The 19,296-nt window shown below is 46.3% G+C and overlaps 1 protein-coding gene across 1 annotated transcript in view; it reads left to right on the top strand.

Moving 5' to 3' along the window:
* OIT3 (oncoprotein induced transcript 3) overlaps window positions 1–1,911 on the top strand; it is a 471,035-nt gene extending 469,124 nt beyond the window's left edge. Inside the window, exon 9 of the mRNA XM_085603821.1 lies at window positions 1,331–1,911. Coding sequence (XP_085459947.1) covers window positions 1,331–1,507 — 177 coding nt within the window. The 3' untranslated portion in view covers window positions 1,508–1,911. The remainder of the gene's footprint in view (window positions 1–1,330) is intronic.
* Window positions 1,912–19,296: the final 17,385 nt, after the last annotated feature.

Below are 19,296 nucleotides of genomic sequence, written 5' to 3'. Positions count from 1 at the left end.
ATCCCCTGGCTAAGCATCAAACCAGGATGCTCAAAACCAATGACAAAGCTGCATTGCAGCATTGTGATTGGTATGGGGAGCCTGGGTGCCAATCACATCGCTGCATTGCAGCATTGTGATTGGTCAGGGGAGCCTGGCTGTTCTTCCTGGCTTCCTGCCTCACGCGGAGAGTAGGAGCAGAGGCGCGGGACCCGGCAGCAAGGTAAGTGTTTATATATATATATATATATATATATGCGCAAATCCCGCGACCCCCCATGACCCCCTCCCTCCCCCTGTGCCCGCCCCTGCACCACCACTGGTGAGTCATGCCAGCCGCCACTGCATCCAACTGGAAAATGTGTATATCATTTAGGCCATATTTACGAATGGCCAGTTCATTCCAATAGGACTTGAAACAGGAGTTCATCCAAAATAACAGACATCTGTGCTGCATTCCTCTAAGCTTACGGTGGTTGAAAACAGCCAAAAATGTCAAGGAAATTGTAGAGAGTAATAGGGATTTACCAGGGGCCGTATTACACAAAGTGCCTTGGGGACCCAATGGGCATTTGCGCCCGCTGAGGCAAAAAAGCTCTCAGGAGGCGCACTGACAGTGTGCCACCTAAAAGATGGTGCACTGTCAGTGTGCCCCCTGAAAGCAGCCCTCTGGAGGGTGGAAAGGGGGTCCTATGGACCCCTCAGACATCCCCATGCAGTAGGGTGTAGTCACTGACTTCATCTGCCTGCAAGGGGATCTCTAATCCCCTTTCAAATTTCAGGCGGGTTGCTGCCTGCACTGTGAAAACAGGGAGCGGCTTCAAAGCAGCTGCTCCATTTATCACATGAATGCGCTGCCACCAGGGCAGCACGAGTTTGTGGCTGCCCTCAGGGCAGCGCATTCATCATAATACGGCGCATCTCCCTTCATTGCGCTGAGCGCATCTTTTAAAAGGTGTGCCCAGCGCAATGAAGGAAAATGCGCTGCATGTATAAGGCAGCCGCAGGAGTCTCGGGCCCAGAAGTAGCGATTTATATGTAAATGCGCCTTTTCTCAGGGAAAAACAGGATTACACTCAGAATATCTGCTAATCGGCACTTACAAGGCTTATCAGGACACCTGGCAATGTTAATTGCATCAAGGAGAATTCACCAGGTGGGGGTCCTGGGCATTTATAAGAAAGCCTATATTTCCTTTACATTGCTATTGTTTATGAATATCATTACAATATTCCAACACTGACTTGACTTTTCGGTGGCCTACTCTGTGTGTGTGCTTGAATTGAGCCTGAGTAGATTCATACAAATATGATTATGAAGACTCATTTACAATACTTTTCACCCAATGTAGGAAGTCTTTTTGCACTGTCGAGTACTAGTATGCGGAGCTCTGGATGAGCGGTCACGCTGTGCACAGGGCTGCCGAAGACGCGTGCGCAGATCAACTGATTCAGAGGAAGAGGAAACGCGTCACCTGGGGAATCATGTCCTGGTTGGTGGACCTATTATGATTGACACGGAGGAGTAACTTCACCACAAGCCACTATGCACTGCTCTGGCTCCCCAGGTCCTAACGGCCTGAATACCTAACTTTTCTAATGGCTTTCTGATAAATGCTTACTTCATTGGTGTGTCCCTGCAGGACAAGTCTCCTTCATGCCTGAGATAAATAGGGTCAAAGGCTATATATTTAATAAGAACCTGTCCAGCGGCAAGTATTTAATATAAATATAATATAGAAATGGAAATCTATTTACATACATTATGTTGTAAAATAAAGCCAAATGTTCTCGTTTAAAAGAAACATTTGTATACATTTTTCTTTTACTTCAGTGTTTTATTTTCTTAAAATATTTACAGAAAGTTATACTTTTTAAAATTGCTCCTGCATGTTTTTAAGGCAAAGTTAAAGAATAAATGTCTTTTTTGTCATTGTGGTGTGAGCTGTATGCGTTTTTCAGATGATCTTAGTCTATTCCTTAAAGTCATTTAATATAAATGAAATTCATGCCAAAGGTAAAATTGTAGCCCATTGGAAAATTATGAAGTGGGCTAATGGCTGAAGGTTGACCTTCCAATTGGCGTAGGTGTTTTTGTCGTAATTTGTTGTGTGCTCATGAAATTAAATGAGAAATTTCATTTTCAGCTCATTTGTGACTTGAGTTGGACGAGAAGGTTGAAGTCACTCAATTTCATGGCCTACTTTGTCCATTTGTCTTATTTTGTGCAAGGAAAATAATGAAAACAAGATAGATTGAATACTTGGAGACATGTTAATAAAATGCAACTGTGCAAGCAGAGGCAACCAGAGCCACTCTGTTGCCGATACCACTAACCTGTAGGCTCGCAAGGCTCAATCCACAGGAGCGACGATAAATTCTCCACCTCTCCTCAAGACAAGTTATGAATGCAGGATCTACAAATACCTACACGCACAAACTGGCATAAGGAGATGTGGGGATTCAGAAACCAGAGTGTGTTACTTCCAAATCCCCCAGCTGGCTCAGTTTAGCATGGACCCAGAACGAGAAGAGTGGAGCCCTAGAGAAAAGATAAGGAAATATTATAAATCTGTTTACCCCCAATACCAAGTGAATATTGTCTCAAGGCTTGCTTTATAGAAATGGAAAACTTCTTACCAGCTGGACATCTCAGGAAGACCGTTTACAGAATCCACATGTTGTTTGTACTGCAGATAAATGGCGTCTTTACTGGCAGTATTAATCTGCACTATGAAGAAGACTGAGGCTAAAATAATAATGAGGTTGGTTTGAGCAAGGAGGATATCCAAATAATGGGTAAGCCAGTCCAAATAAAATCAGAGCGGATTCAGGAGCCTTCTACACCGCACAATTAGCAGTAGCTCTGTGACCGCCTATAGCACAATGCCTGCACGTTTACTCGGTCCAAAACAATCACACGTTGAGATGCGTGTTTCTTCTTTGAAGTATTAGGAAAAAAGTGTCAAGCGCGACTGCGTCTTACTTCAAACACGGCCGCATAAAAGGCAAATAGGAAAGCAAAACTCAGTCAAAAATATGCAGACTTGGTGGCGTCTTAATTCTAGAACGCCGTATTCAAACAAACGATCTTCGCTGGCGGCTTCTTTCATGCGACCGCGTTTCTTGCTGAGGGGAACGCGGCCGCAGCAGCTTAATTAAACGTGACCGCGTTTCCGGCTGGAGTTAACGCGGCAACGGCTGCTTAATTAGTATGAGAACGGGGGAGCCAGCACAAAGGACGGAAGCAGTCCAAAGACGGATCCGTGTAAATCAGGAACAACAGGAACGTGAAAGGGCAGCGGTAGTTGAGAAATCTCCAGTCCGATACCAGGAGGAAGCTGAGTCAAAAACTTCACGTCCAACGGAGAAGGGGGGTTGTCGGAGGATTCTTGATATGGGATACGCAAGAATATGGGTAGAGCCAGGAGTCGAGTCAAACTTCGAAAGCCAAGCAACGGCTTCTGCAGCTGGTGTGTATTTAACGGTGGGGAGTATCAATAAACAACACCTCCCATAGAGCTGGTAGGGACCGTCAATAAAGTGTTTTTAATTTCTAAAAGCAAGCACCTACGCTTTCTGTATGCTCAAAGGAATGGTGCATGAGGCTTGGGATCTAACACACCCATGCAAGTTGTCCTATGCACTGGGCTTGACAAAGCAATCATGGCGGACTCTCAATTTGTGTCTGAAAGGCTGCATTAAAGCGATAAATCTGCAGTTAAACAAATTTGCTCATCTGGCACCCTGCCTGATAGACTGCTCAATCCCATTACTAATACAAAAGTAAACCCTGTCCAAACACCCCTAAAATACATTTCCTTATCAACCTAGCTGTCCTCTAATATTAAATGGCTAATCTGCTTGTGTCTCCTTAGTCCTTTGTCCACCCACAGGGGCTATCTGTTCTATTAGTCTTATTCCCCCCTATATCACATACCTGTGGCATACATGCCAACCCCTCCTGATTCAGGCGGGACCCACCTCCTGATTCCGTATGCCAAAACCTGATTCCTCGTCAGTCTTCTGCAGACAGAGACTGGTCTTGTGTGACTCAGATTATGTACTGCCAGTAACCTGCTCCTGCAGGCCAGAGCACAACATTTTTGTCACACTGTCTCTGCCTACCAGAGCGCTTTCTCCATGCTCCTGACAGTTAACATTAAAAAAAACTATATTTTCATTTAGTCCCAGTACATGACACTAGACCCGATTCAGGCCTCAATAGAAGTCAATTGGAGAAATACATTCTTCTGATTCTTTTTTCACAAATCTAACACTTTCCCCTTCTAAAATGTTGGCATGTATGCTTTGGATCGTTCAGAGTATATTTGGTCAGTGTCCCTTCCTTCCTCCTATCTAAATGCCTTGTCCATACAGGAACAACAGCCAACCTTCCAGCAACACCTTCACTTAACAACTTCATACCCATGAAAGACTTTCTTTATTGAGTTTCCCTACGTTACCCTACTGCACCCAAAACCTACTCCCAATATAAATTTCTTTACTCATTGGTTCCCTCGCGTGCCAAGCTTCTCAAATAACAATAAGACACAGGTTCCTTTCCATGCTGCACTTGCTCTATTACAAGTAGATACCTAGCACCTCTCTCATTTCAAATCTTTAAATAACAAAAGAACCCATAGTCCCTGAGCAAGGTATTCTCCTCATATTTAATCTTATAAAATGTAATTCTGGGAATCCCCTCCGTTCCACAAGAGGTCCGCAACTTCTGGTTAACTTTAAAGCTCACCTTATAAATTGCTTCTGGCCTCGGTGCTTCCATCCAAATCCTAATGGACACCAAGTCTATCAATACTATGCATATCTGAGCCCAATCCACTTTAATCTCCCTCCTTAAATTCCTCTTTATTAATTTTAACATACCATTCAAGGTAACTACAAAACTGTGTTCTGCAAGATGTATTGCTAAGACATACATATAGTCCCACTCCAGCAACTTCACAAGCTTTGAACTGTAACAATTGTTATCCACACTTCAGAATGAAAACACAATGCACAGTAAGTGACTTCCAGGAACATGTAGTTTTATTACACAGAGCGATATGATCTCTCAACATGCATGTCAGCAATCGATGACAAAACCGTCAACTCCACCCCTATATACACAGCACAGCCCCTGTTCAAATACATACAACCCCCACGATAATGCACAGCCCGTTGAACAACTACAAGTGCATGATATAAGAATAGCACAAGCATGCAAAGAAATGCCACGCTCGAGTAACAAACATTATCGCATCAATTGAAATGAGCCCAAGCATAACACCTGTCACACTCGTGCATAATAGCTACATGTAACACACCTTCCCCCTTTGAAAAAATATCATTTAGTCTGCGTGTTCTCATACTTCCAGACGTATCTCTGATGCCAACCTCACGACTGGAATAAGTTCCACTTTTCTTATTTGTGTCTTTCATGCAATCAGATTCAGCCACATTTAAAAAAACATTATTCACACGTTCACTCAGACACCATTCTTTCTCTTTGAACGAAGACACACAACTGAGATCCCAGACACCTCATCCTTCCACCTGCACGGCATTCTTTAAAAAATTAAATGACATGCCTGGGATCCGACCAACACACTAGTCCCTTGCCTTCTGTCCTCCCTTTCTTAAGACAAACCAAATCATTAATATTCACCTTCTGTTTGCTACTAGATCCTTTTCTTTTCCCTAGAGTATCTCTCATTTTCAACTTATACTTCTCTACCCTTCATCGGATTTCCATAAAACCCCAAATCAGTCACATCATCAACACTTTTCTTCTGGTTTCTCAAACACCAGAGGACCAGTTTCCTACTAGGGTTCCTTCCCTTTAACAACTCAAATGGACTCACCGAAGCCACAGAGTTAGGGGACGTTCAGTATGCCAACAGCATGGACTGTAAAGTCTTGCTCCAGTTCAAACCGCCTTTCACTGATAACGGAATTGCTTTCTTAACCACACAGTTAAACCTTTCTACCTGACAATTAGCCTTGAGATGGAATACAGCAATCCACTTATCCACCACCCCCACACCACTCCAGATACCTTTCCATGTAGTTACTAACAAATTGTGGACCATTATCCATTATTACCTCCTGAGGAATACCCTCCCTGCAGAAAATCACAAAAATTACACCACACTTTCCTAGGTAACTTCCTTCACCATTTACATTTTGGGCCATTTGGACAAATAGTCCACCATGACTATACCAAAAGCCTCCTGTCTGGGCAGCACTGGAAATGGGCCAATAATGTCCAAACTTCATATCCACCACAGTGCCTGAGGTAATTCAACCGGCTGGGGATCAGGAGTCAATGCCCTTTCTGTTTTGTCAACTGCAGCACAATTACCACACATCCTCACTTGGTGTTCCACAAAACAAATCAATCGCTGGCCACCAAAAAATCACCCTGACCCGCCTCCTGGTGCTTGACATACCCAGATGTCCTTCATGCGCAATATCCACAATGACCTGCCTCAAATTTAAAAGGAGGTACAAACTTTTAATCTCTGACCACAATTCCATTCTCCACACCTAACTCTTCCTGAGCTTTAAAAACCCAACAACTCACCCGAATCTTTCCTCTCCTATGTCCAACCACTCCTGATACATTGGATTACCCTATTCAATTCACTATCCCTCTCCATCTCCTCTTTCCACCTAGTTTCCTGAATAACAGGATGTTTAAACCTAACAAATGAATATCCTGCAACGTAAATGCCACCTCACTTTCATCCACATTATCTTCCAAACGGTTCATACCAGGTAAGGGTAACCTGGACATGCAATCAGCATGAACATTGCTCTTTCCTGGATTATACTGCATGTGGTATTGGAAATTTTGCATTCTGGAGGCAAGTCTAGCCAACCTTGCGGACATGGAATGTCCCCCTACCAGGTGCCATAATATGCTCTAACTGTTTGGGATCTGTTTTTTGATAAAGTAGCGGGGGGAATATTAAAAATGACCAATGCCTCAACATTTAGGCCCATAAGTCCAGGGCTTGAAATTTATAAATCTAGGGCAAGAACAGCGGCTCTGTATGGCGGGGAACTATGGGGGCACGCTGCCAGACCCGATATAACCAAAGTAGAGAATAGATTTCTGAGACAGCTGTTGCTGCTTCCCCAAAGCACCCCCCTTTTACCGCTAAGGCTCGATTTGGGCTTATTCCCCATCCAGGAGGAATTGTCTATTAAACCCCTTAGGTTTTGGAGGAGGATATGGTCAACCCCTGAACTTTTACAGTACAGAATCGAACTACAGGAAATATTGAGCCTAAGTAAGGCAGTGCATATCCCCTGGCTTTCATATGTCAAACAAGAACTACTGACAATGGGCCTTGTAGATATGTGGCAAAAACCGGAAATTGCCTGTAGAGAAATTTCAGGGAAATTATTTACTGAGTGCTATAGAACACGATGCTGCAGTGTATGGCTGCACGATTCACAGAATGGCACTCTGGTAAAATCATTCCTTGAGATAAAATCTGCATATTTTTTTGAAGACTATATGAATGTGATCTATCCTGTACTGGTCAGGAAGCTTTATATCCAATGGATGTTCGGCTCCCTCCCATTAGCGAGCCTCACAAGTAAATGGTCTAGGTCTGGGGTTTCCAATTGCCCAGGCTGTGGTGCTGACAAAGAGAATGACTGTCATATCTTATTCTTCTGCCCTTTGTACAGCAGAGCCCGGAAGTACTGGATAGCACCAATTTGTAGAAATCTGGGCTTCCGGAATTACGCAGATGCACTTAGAATTTTTAAATCTGACACTGCAGGTCATATTGTGTTTGCCCTCTCTAGGTATCTTCATGCTTTTTGGATCAAAAGGAGCTTTATAATCTCAAATAGTGCTTAGAAACACTGGTTTTTATTAGCCTTTGAAACCGCAGTTACTGTTTTAACGATGTAATGTTTTTATGCAATGATGGATTTATATGCAGCTTTTATGGCTGAAATATTGCCGAAATAAAGTACTATTGAATTGAATTGATAAATTAGATACCCAACTAAAATTAGCCACTCCCCACACACAAGCCAGCAACTCTTTCTATGACAGAGTAATTTTTCTCAGTAGCCCGCAAAGCAGGTGACTCATATGACACAATCCACTCCTTGCCATACTTTTGTTGCATTAACACTCCTCCCTGTCCATAATTGCTAGCATCAACCATCACCACACATTCCTTCCCAATGACAAAAGGCTTAAGACAGGGTGCTTCAGCAATCATTGTTTTCAGTGCATTAAAGGAAACGGGCATGTTTTCAGTCAATTCAAACCTAGCATTGTCTTTTTTTTAAAAGACATCTAAACGGATCAGTTGAGGATAGGTGCATTGGTAATGTTCTCAACATGGTTGCGCTTGGCTTTGATACCAGCTCCGCTAATGCTGTGCCCAAGATACTCCACCTCCTGTTTCCTGAATTTACATTTCTCAGAGTGCAAAGTAAGTTCTTTAGATGATAACGCTGCCAACACATTTTTCAAATTGTTGTCATGATCCTCTACATTTTTACCAAACACTAGGATATCATCCTGGAAAGCTATTTCACCACTTATGTCCTCCTATGTTTCTTTCATCAGCATTTGAAACACAGTAGCTGCGCTGGCTAACCCAAACCGCATTCTACAAAACCTAAACAGACCTACCGGTGTAATAAAAGCAGCCACATTTTGAGAGTCATCATCAAGTCGGACTTGATGATACGCACTAGCCAAATCTTTGCATGAGAACACATGTGCCCCTGCTAAAGTTGTAACCATCTCATGCAGGTTTAGGAGAGGATGGGCATCCAACCAGATTGCACTGTTAAGGCTGCGCAAATCCACACAGAGTCTCAACTCGCCAGGGGCCTTAACTGAAATTACTACTGGAGAAACCCATGGTGAAGACTCCACAGGTTCAATGATATCTTTCTTACACACATTGCAACATGTCCATGGCTTTATTTATATAAGTGGGCGGTACATTTCTCACTTTGTGTTTTGTAAAGATAGCATTATCACATCACTTAATGCAATGTTTAAACCCCTGATATTCTCCCCTAATTTGTAACAAAAAAAGCACGAAATTGGGATTTTAACTCTTGAATGAATTTGTCCACATATGTTCGCACCACCTCTCCTTTGTCCTCGGAAGTATTCGTAATGATGTACACAGGAGAATCAGCCCTTGGATCAGATTTTAAGCTATCTCCTCTTGGTGGGGCCAGCCCAACAAAGACTGTCTGCTTCTTGCCACATACACCTTACCACAGGTGTGTCGTCCAGAGAACCCTAAATCAGCCCACAAATATCCCACTAAGTCAATTTTATGACCCGTATTCCCTCCAGGTGCCACATCAGGTGATAATAAGGTCTTGTTAGGCCATTTCTCCTTTGAAACGGCAGGTTAGAAAATAGTATGTCACATACATGAATCAACTATAATAGGAATCTTCACACCATCAGTAGTAAGATCAAATGCTGGGAATTATGTTATGGTCTTTCCATCACTTATGTTTAGAATGGAATTAGGATCCTGATCAAAACTGTCATACTCACATTCATTATTGCACCACTGAACCAAATTCACTTTCCTGAATACTGATTTACACACTCTGGCCCTTCTTGCCATATTGTGAGCAAATTGTATCCACAGCAGGACAAAAGTTTGAATTCCCCAAATGAGATGCACTACCGCACCTATAACACAAAGTTACACCTTTCTTCCCATCAGTTCTTTGTCACGTTGGTTTCACCTCATTCTTTTGGCCCACTTTCTGCTTGGTCTGGTCCCCAACATTTTTGGACACCAAGAGACATATCTGTTGTAGTCCAAAGGCTTTCTTGTATCTTCTTGTTATTAGTTTTCATCAAAATGTGATCTCTCAAAACCTGCCCATACGTGCTATGCTCAGAATTGTAAGTCCCAGCCAAAGATCTAAGCACTGATACATAATCCTCTTGGGATTCATCTAACTGTTGCTTCCTAGAGTAAAATATAAACTTCTCCATTACTACATTAGTTATCCTTCCGTATTGTATACCAAATTGTTTAGAGGCATATTGATATACATTAATGTTCTCAGGATTAATTAATCCCAGTCAATTTTTTAACTCCTTCAATCCTATTCCCCTAAACAATGCTTCAATAATGCTAATTGCCTCTCAGGTTCACAATCATCCCCTTCCTAAACCGTGTTCATAGGTGGTTCACCTGGTACTGTGAGAAACGAAGGGGGTGGCACAATACCAGACATTTTCACCTTAACTAATGGCAATATAATACACAATATCAAGAGACACACACGTAGTAATGCAATGCTGTTATAATTAAATTACAAAAATTGTGACCGTTGTCTTGTTGAAATTAAATAACCAAAGTAGACACCGCTGTCACTCTCTTGAAGGTGTGTGCTTCACCATGTGAAGACGCGCTGCAATATCCAAATGAAACTTCAGAAGACATGCACAACCTGGAAAAACACCTCCATATAATGTGCATGTGGTTCACTGCCTCCGCATAGTAGAAGACAATGCAAAAGAACAGATATGCAGGCACACTCCATCTGATCCTCCCTGAATGTGGCATACATGCTTTGAACTCACTGGTAACTGACACCATCAAACTCGTTGGTTAAAGCAATCCCTCCAGCAATTCCTGGCACCAACAAATCGGGACCATTGAAAGAAGCCGTCAACATCCACCTGGCCTGAACAACCCACTGAAAGTCGACCACTCAGTAAAGCCCAAAATTGGTATGGACCAATAGCAAACTAAAATGGTGCTCAACAGCTACTAAAATCCTTTTGTGAGACACCAATGTGAATCTGTGAAGGATATAGCCAGTAATAACCACAGATGATTGGAAATGCCAAATCCATTGATTATCCAGACTAGGACTCCCTTGTCGAATCTGTTCCCGCTCATAGCCAGTGTAACAAATGTCATCCACACTCCGGCGTGAGAACACGATGCACAATAAATAATTTTCAGGAACATGTAGTTTATTTACACAGGCCGATGTGATCACTCAACATGTCACAAACTGATTAAATAATCGTCAACACCCACCCCTACATACACAGCACCTCCGTTCAAATACATACAACCCTCCACAAGGATGCACAACCTGAACAACTACAAATGCATAATATAGGAATTGCGCAAGCACGCAACGAAATGCCACGCTCGTGTCACAATGGTTACCATATCAATTGAAATGAGTGCGAGCGTAACATCCGTGTCACGCTCATGCATAATAGCCACATGTAACATGAATCCCAACAAAAACTCTGTTTGAACTGTCAGCACACCTGCATCAACAAAATATTAAAACCTAGCTCTGCTTCCCCTGGTCCTACCATTCCAGCTGCTTTCTAGCCCACTTCAAAAGTGAGTGAATATATATGAACAGATGCATCCTAGGGAGGCGTGGCTAACCAGCCAAGATGGCGGACGCACTCTAAAGTCTCTTGGCCCGTAAATTTGTTATTTCTCCTGCGCAGCGGTCCCACTAATGCCGTTGCCTTTGGTCCGATGGGTCAGCTGTGACTACTTGGTGGTGCGCAGCAAGTTTTGGGACAATAGCTACTGTCCATGTGGAGTATTTCCGTCTATAATGCGCGGCCGCTGAACAGCCGTGAATGTGACCGAGCACTGCTGGACGTTGCACGCACGCATGAACAGATGCATCCTATCCTCAGCCTGGCCCCACATTTAATCTGAGTAACGAGACCATGGTAAGATGCTTATAAAAAAGGGATGAGGGAGAGGTTAATTACTCTATGTCCGCATATCTCCTGCAACATCTAAACACCCTACTTATCAATGTGCTACAACTGTCCTATTGAAAAAACCCTCAGTGCAATCTTTAGTTGCTCTTATCACAAAGGGATGCATGTCATGGTTATTTAATTTCAACAAGACAATGGGGTTGCTGCCTTTCAGCTTCATTGCAGGAGGTGTCTCCCCTGTTGTTCCTGCCTGCTCCAGCGCACAGAGCACCCGAAGACCTCCTCCCACAACCAGACTTTGCCGGCCGGTTGGACCAGAACAGTTTGAACTGCATTGGCCAGCAGCCCTAGAGGCGGGGCCAGTTGGCAGTTCCACTTTTGCACCTTCCAGCACAGGTTAAAGTTCTCCTGCGATTCCTGCATCGCAGGAAGCCACCTTCCAGCCTTCATAGCAGGAGGTGTATCCCCTCCTGTTCCTGCCTGCTCCTTCTCCAGCACACAGAGAACCAGAAGACCACCCCCTGTAGCATTGCGCTTGAACGCTGGGCGTTAGGACCTCCTCAGCTGAGGAGGCGTGGTGAGGGCGGGATAAGGGAGGAGGCAGAGTCATGCCCGGGAAACGGTAGTAGAGAGTAGGATTGAGAAAAGAAAGGTTGTGAATAAACGAGGCTACTAGAATCCTGACCTTGTGTCCGTGTCCTTTGTGTGAAGGACACTACACCCCCCATCACCAGACTTTACCGGACGGTCAGACCGGTTCGGACTGCATTGACCAGCAGCACCAGAGGCGGCCAGCTGGCAGTTCCACTTTCGCGCCTTCCAGAGCAGGTTAAAGGTCACCTGCGGCTCCCGCTTCGCAGGACGTGGGTAGGTGGCTTGCTCCCTAGTGAAGCACCCGTTACAGCCCAAAAGAGGCTGGGCTGGGCCAGCCCTCTGTTACTTGTCCCCCAGCTGAAGGTACTGTACTCCTGCCCCTGTGCTGCCTGCTGTCCCTTCGCCACCTGCTGTCCCGGCACCTGCACCGCCTGCTGTCCCTGCGCCGCTTGCTGTCTCTGTGCCGCCTGCTTTCCCTGAGCCACCTGCTGTCCCTGGGCCCATACTGCCTACTACCCCGGTGCTGCCAGCTGTCCCTGTGCCGCCTGCTGCCCCTACATTGCCTTCTGCCCCTGCACTGACTGCTGCCCCTGCAGTGCCTCCTGTCCCTGACCCTGCGCTGCCTGCTGCCCCTGCACAACCTGCACTTGGTCCACCTACCAGGAACACTAATGGAGGCTGCCGCATGACCATGCAGCAGATGCGCACAAAGGGCATGCTGCCAATGCAGCACCGGTTGGACAACGCCCTGCGCCAGGCCCCTGGCCCTCCCGCCTACAGATGGGACACTGCCAAGAAACTCCTGGACCCTGAAACAACAGTAGCATCCCCTCCTTCCCATGATCCACCAAAGGTCCTTTGACCTGCCGATACTGCCACTTATCCTGCCACACAACCTACGAAAGCTCCAGCCCCACTTTTGCCCACAAGACCAAGAACACCCCGCAACCACTCTATTTGATCCTGCTCAACACCCGCTCACTCACTCTGCACGTACGTAACGGAAGTCTGGGATACCATCACCACCCTCTCCATGGACATTGCCTTCAACACCAAAATGTGGCTCAACCCCTCCTCGAACCCCAACATCACCACCGCCACTTCCGAAGGGTACAAGTTGATGCACTGTGACCGTGCCAACAAACAAGGTGGAGGCATCGCCATCATCTTTAAGGAAACTGTTAGAACTGGGGGTCTCTAGTTGGCTGAGGTAGGTACCTTAGTCCAAATAGGGACTCTTGCTTCTAAGTCAGGGAAAGGAAGGACACCTTCTCAGATAGCCCCTGCTCACCCCCTCATTAGCTTGGCACGAGCAGCCAGGCTTATCTCCAAGGCAAATGTGTAAAGTATTTGCAACCACGCTCTCAGTAACACAGTGATAACACCACAAATGGACTCCACACGAGTTTCAAAAAACCAATTATATGTTCATATAAAAAAGATATATGATGAGACCACACGATAAAAATCCAACATATGCGTATTTGTAATATTTCACCTTGCCGCTTATTAGGCCAACAAGCACTGGTAGGTTCTTGCAGGATCAAGGAGCCATTCACGATGATCTAATGCAGTCCTAATGCAATGCAATGCTATGCAGTTCGTAATGCAAGACTCAGGCAATTCGTAATGTATCTATCGGGCAGTTAGTAATGCGAAAATAATGCAACAATCAGGCAGTTTGTTATGCAAAAATAATACACTCCGTAATGCAACAATCAGGCAGTTCAGTATGCAAAAATAATGCACTTTGTAATGCAACAATCAGGCAGTTCGTTATGCAAAAATAATGCACTTCGAAATGCAACAATCAGGCAGTTCGTTATGCAAAAATAAGGTACTTCGTAATGTAACAATCAGGCAGTTCGCTGTGCAGAAATAAAGTTTTTTGGGCACCGATGGCGGTGCTCTGGACGTTCTCTATGCCACTCTTACTGACCCGCGGTCAGCTACTGCCAAATATGCCTCCAACACTGTTATGGTGGAAAACAAAGAACCGCTCCACACTCCGGCCCTGATACTGCCACTCCTCGGCAAGTACGGGCCACGATACGGACTTGAGTGGAGGCTCGCGCTGCTAGGATGGGAAAGGCCAAGAGCGTTTCTCTCGTAGCCCGCACCCTGCTCCAGGCGGCAACACACGCATGCTCACTGAGCTTTACCTGGGGGGTGCGATCTCACTCTCCTCTCCTCGCAGCTTGGGCCTCCGGTGCGACTTTGTTGATCTTGGGCAGGGAAACTCGGAAATCCGACGATGATGGTTCGAGATCTCTACTTGGCAAAGGCAGGCTCGGGCCGGCGGCGCTGAATTCCCACAGCTCCTCTGGGGATGCCGGTCCGGGCTGTTGGCAATGACTCTCTTAGGGGCCTATCTACAACGCGGCGATAGAAAATTATTGCTGCTTTTGCAGCCGTTTTCGGCCGAAAAGCGGCGATAATTTTATCGCCTAATTAGCAAGCTCACGCTAACGCGTGAAACCTTGCGTTAGCGCAGGAATTCCTAACGCCCAGCTTTGCATCTCTAATGAGATGCAAAGTGGGCGTTCCTGACCTGACATGACAGGAGAAATGTCGCTAAGCGACATTTCTCCTATCATCAAGCCCCACGCTATGAAGCATAGCGGCAAGAAAAGTAGCGATAACTACTGTTATCGCTACTTTCCTTACGCCTGCTTCAGGACTGACTTAGCCATGATATCCTATGGAAGGTGGATATCATGGCTAAGTTTGTGAGGTCCTATCAACAAGCTAACGCCACATTTTGTGAGATTAATCTCACGTTAGGCAGTTAGCGCTTGGATCATTATCGCTTTTGAGATAAGCGTTGCTAATAGCACGCTATCTCAGCGATAAAAATCCACGCTAGCCAGCGATAATTATCCTAGCGCTAAGTGCGCTTAGCGATAATTATCGCCGGTTGTTGCTGAGATGCCCCTTGGTCACTACTCCCTGGACCAACTATGCTGATCCACAGGTATTTCCTGGCAGTTGAGGGGCCCACTAGGGGTGCTGGTCCCTTGCCAACTACCACCTAGAGCTGTACCCCTGGAAGACCCATCAGACAGGATACTGTCTCCATTTATCCTGCCCTCCAGGTTAGAGGTGGGGTTAGCCCGGTCACTTCTAGGGGACCTAGCCCTAATGGCTGGGCACTGTCCCCCGGGTTTCCCCATGAGGGAATACCTCCCCTGCTTAACCGTCCATTTAGACTTCTGTGCCTGCCATTTAGGAATGGCACCCACAAACTTCAGGACCGCGGGAGCTCTGGTTACAGACGCCCCATGACCTCCTGACGCTAGGTGTTCTTCCTCACACTGCTGGCAAGTAGGTTCCAGACCTCCACCCTGGTGCTCCTCTAAGAATCCCTTCAGTCCCTGGGGTGGGGTTGTGGTCCCCCGGGGACGCTGCTTACACTCTCTCCCTCTCCTTTGAGACAGGGTGCTGGCCTGCACGCCTCCCCCCCCAATTCTCTGGGACCTGACTGCGCCACTCTGTCCTTCTTCTCTCCCACGGGACTGGGAGATTTCTGAGTGGCTACTGGAGATCCCCTTTAGTGTCTCTTCAGACCCCCCCCCCCCCCGACCCATGACCAGGGGTCTGTCTCGGGGGCAAGCTCCTGGGAATCAAAGAGCTCGCAGTCTAACAGGTGTTGGTGCAACTCTGAAATATGTTTACTGAGCCGAGGCTCCCTGGAGCCCAAACTGAGCAATCCTCTGTAATCATTCGCCAGGCTAACCATCACCCAATCATCCAGTGCACGGGTGTACTCATCCAGATCCTCCACCCGCTTACTGGATTTCAGTCTCTGGAAGTCCCTGAACTTCTGCAGGTACTGTTCAGGAGTGAGCCCATACCTAAGGCATAAAGCCTCCTTCATATTGGCGTAGGTCAGGGTTCCCGCCCTCTCTAAATGTGGTAAAACATCCCTCCCTGAAGCCTCAAAGTGTTTCCATAGGCCCGCCCCCCAATGCTTCTCAGGCACCTCATTCGTCCTCAATGCGATCTCATATGCCGTGAACCACGCAAAAATATCATCAACCCTTTGGTAATCTCGCACTAAGTCTTTGGGAATGTACACCTTACCCGCTGGCACTGGTTGTGTGCTGCCACCATTCGAACTGGACTCCACCTCTTTAGCCTTAATGTCCAATTCCCTCATGCTTAACTCATGAGCTAAGAGAATCTTTTCTTCCAAGGCGAGAGCGTTCCTGCTCTCCTATGCCCGCTTTTCACTTTCAATGAGCAGCTTCTTCTCTTCTGCTTGAGCCTTAAGTTTTAAAACCTCCAACTCATGCTCTCTGGCCCTTTGGTTTTCCTCAAGCTCCTCTGGGGAAAAACTCCTCCCTGAATGGTTACTACCAGCCCCTGAGGCTGGTCCTTCCACCGGCAAATCCTGTGGCCCAAATCCATTCCCTGGGTCATCCTTATCCACTTCAACATAACATGTCTCCTGAGCCTCTTTGGCTTCCCACCAGGCCCTCAAGGCCGTTTGCAGCTCCACCTTCTTGGCGCTACTTTTCATGGGACATCCCAAAGCTCTGCTGAATTGCCTTTATTGATCATCTTTGTAGGTAAGCAATGCCTCAATGTCGAACTCTAATTCTGAAACTTCTCTGGCTACTTGACTCCTCTGAGAAATGATGTGTGGGTTAAAGGTCATTTAAAAATAGAACCAAAAATCAAAACACAATATGTGGTTGTGTCGTGGTCTGTGCTAAACTAGTGATGGACACCAACCACTGTAAGTGAATTTGCAAATACACGTTCAAATCCCCAACCGCTGACCACCGATGTTAGAACTGTGGGTCTCTAGTTGGCTGAGGTAGGTACCTTAGTCTAAATAGGGACTCTTGTTTCTAAGTCAGGAAAAGGAAGGACACCTTCTCAGCTAGCACCTGCTCACCCCCTCAGTAGCTTGACACAAGCAGCCAGGCTTATCTCCAAGGCTAATGTGTAAAGTGTTTGCAATCACGCTCTCAGTAACACAGTGATAACACCACAAATGGACTCCACACGAGTTTCAGAAAAACAATTATATGTTTATATAAAAAAGATATACGATGAGACCACACGATGAAATCCAACATATACGTATTTTTAATATTTCACCTTGCCGGTTATTAGGCCAGCAAGCATTGGTAGGTTCTTGCAGTATTAATGAGCCATTCACAATGATCTAATGCAATGCTATGCAGTTCGTAATGCAAGAATCAGGCAATTTATAATGCATCAATCAGGCAGTTCGTAATGCAACAATTAGGCAGTTTGTTATGCAAAAATATAGCAATTCGTAGTGCAACAATCAAGCAATTCATTATGCAAAAATAATGCACTTCGTAATGCAACAATCAGGCAGTTCGTTATGCAAAAATAATACACTCCGTAATGCAACAATCAGACAGTTCGTTATGCAAAAATAATACACTCCGTAATGCAACAATCAGGCAGTTTGTTATGCAAAAATAAGGTACTTCATAATGCAAGAATCAGACAGTTCGTTATGCAAAAATAAAGTACTACGGCACCGATCGGGGTGCTCTGGACGGTCTCTATGCCACTTTTACTGACCCGCGGTCAGCTACTGCCAAATATGCCCCCAACACTGTTATGATGGAAAACAAAGTGCCGCTCCACACTCCGGCCCCGGTACTGCCACTCCTCAGCAAGTACAGGCCACAATAAGGACTAGAGCGGAGGCACGCCCTGCTAAGATGGGAAAGGCCGAGAGCGTTTCTCTCGGAACCCGCACCCCGCCCCAGGCGGCGACACACGCACTCTCGTTGAGCGTTGCCTGGGGGGTGCGATCTCACTCTCCTCTCCTCACGGCTTGGGCCTCCGGTGCAACTTTGTTGATCTTGGGCAGTGGAACTCGGACCTCTGACGGTGATGGTTCGAGGTCTCTCCTTGGCAAAGGCAGGCTCGGGCCGGTGGCGGTGAATTCCCACAGCTTCTCTGGGGATGCCGATCTGGGCCGTTGGCAATGACGATCGCAGCACTTCTGGTCACGCTGCCGATCGACACGGAGAACAAGACTGCTCGAGGACACACAGTCACGGGGCAATTTCTCAGGAATGTCTCAGGCTGCAACAGGGCGCACGCACACAGCGTCGCTGAGACTCACTTGAGATCCAGGTGTACACGATCACAGGGCAATCCTCACGAAGGTCTCAGGCTGCACGAAGCACACGCACACAGCGTCGCTGAGATTCACTTGGACTCCGGTTGCACATGATCACAGGGCAATCCTCACAAAGGCCTCAGGCTGCACGAAGCACACGCACACAGCGTAGCTGAGACTCACTTGGACACCGGGTGCACACGATCACGGGGCAGTTCTTACAAAGGTCTCAGGCTGCAAAAAGCACATGCACACAGCGTCGCTGAGACACACTTGGAAACTTTTATGTTCCTGAGTTTCCACAACAGGGAGCCAGCTCTACTTGGGCCCTTGGGGACAAGTTACTTCAGGACACAGCACACAGTAAATTCCATTCAAGCAGGGGAACACAGCACACAGCAAAGTCCCTTAGCCTCTCCTTGGTTAAATCAGCAACCTGCAGGCCAGCCCCAGAACACACAGCAAGGGTCAGTCCTTTCCTTCAGTCTCTTCAACTGTTTCTTCCTTGGCAGAGATTCCTCTTGACCACAAAGTAGTTTCAATTCTTTTCAGTCTTGATCAGTCCAACGTTCAGGGGTTTCAGCTCTCATAGCTATAGCCCTAAATGTCTTTGAAGTCTTTGTGTTCAGGGGGGCACTGACCCCTGTCCAAACCAGTTCTGGGTGTCTCCCTGCCAGTGACACCTTCTTCCTTTGATAGTGGGGGTCTGGGTCCTTAATCACTCAGCAGGAGATGGAGCCATTGTTTTATGGCAGCAGCCCAGGCCTCTTCACCTCCAGGTGCTACTCCTCCTCCCTACACTCCAGATGCAGGTCAGCCGTGGCTGTCTCACCTACTCTTCCCCTGGGTCAAGACATTCCCCAGAT

This window comes from Triturus cristatus, chromosome 1_2 (assembly GCF_964204655.1).
Source record: "Triturus cristatus chromosome 1_2, aTriCri1.1, whole genome shotgun sequence".
NCBI lineage: Eukaryota > Metazoa > Chordata > Amphibia > Caudata > Salamandridae > Triturus > Triturus cristatus.
Note: the sequence above shows the minus strand (reverse complement) of the source record. Positions and strands in the feature narration are given on the sequence as shown.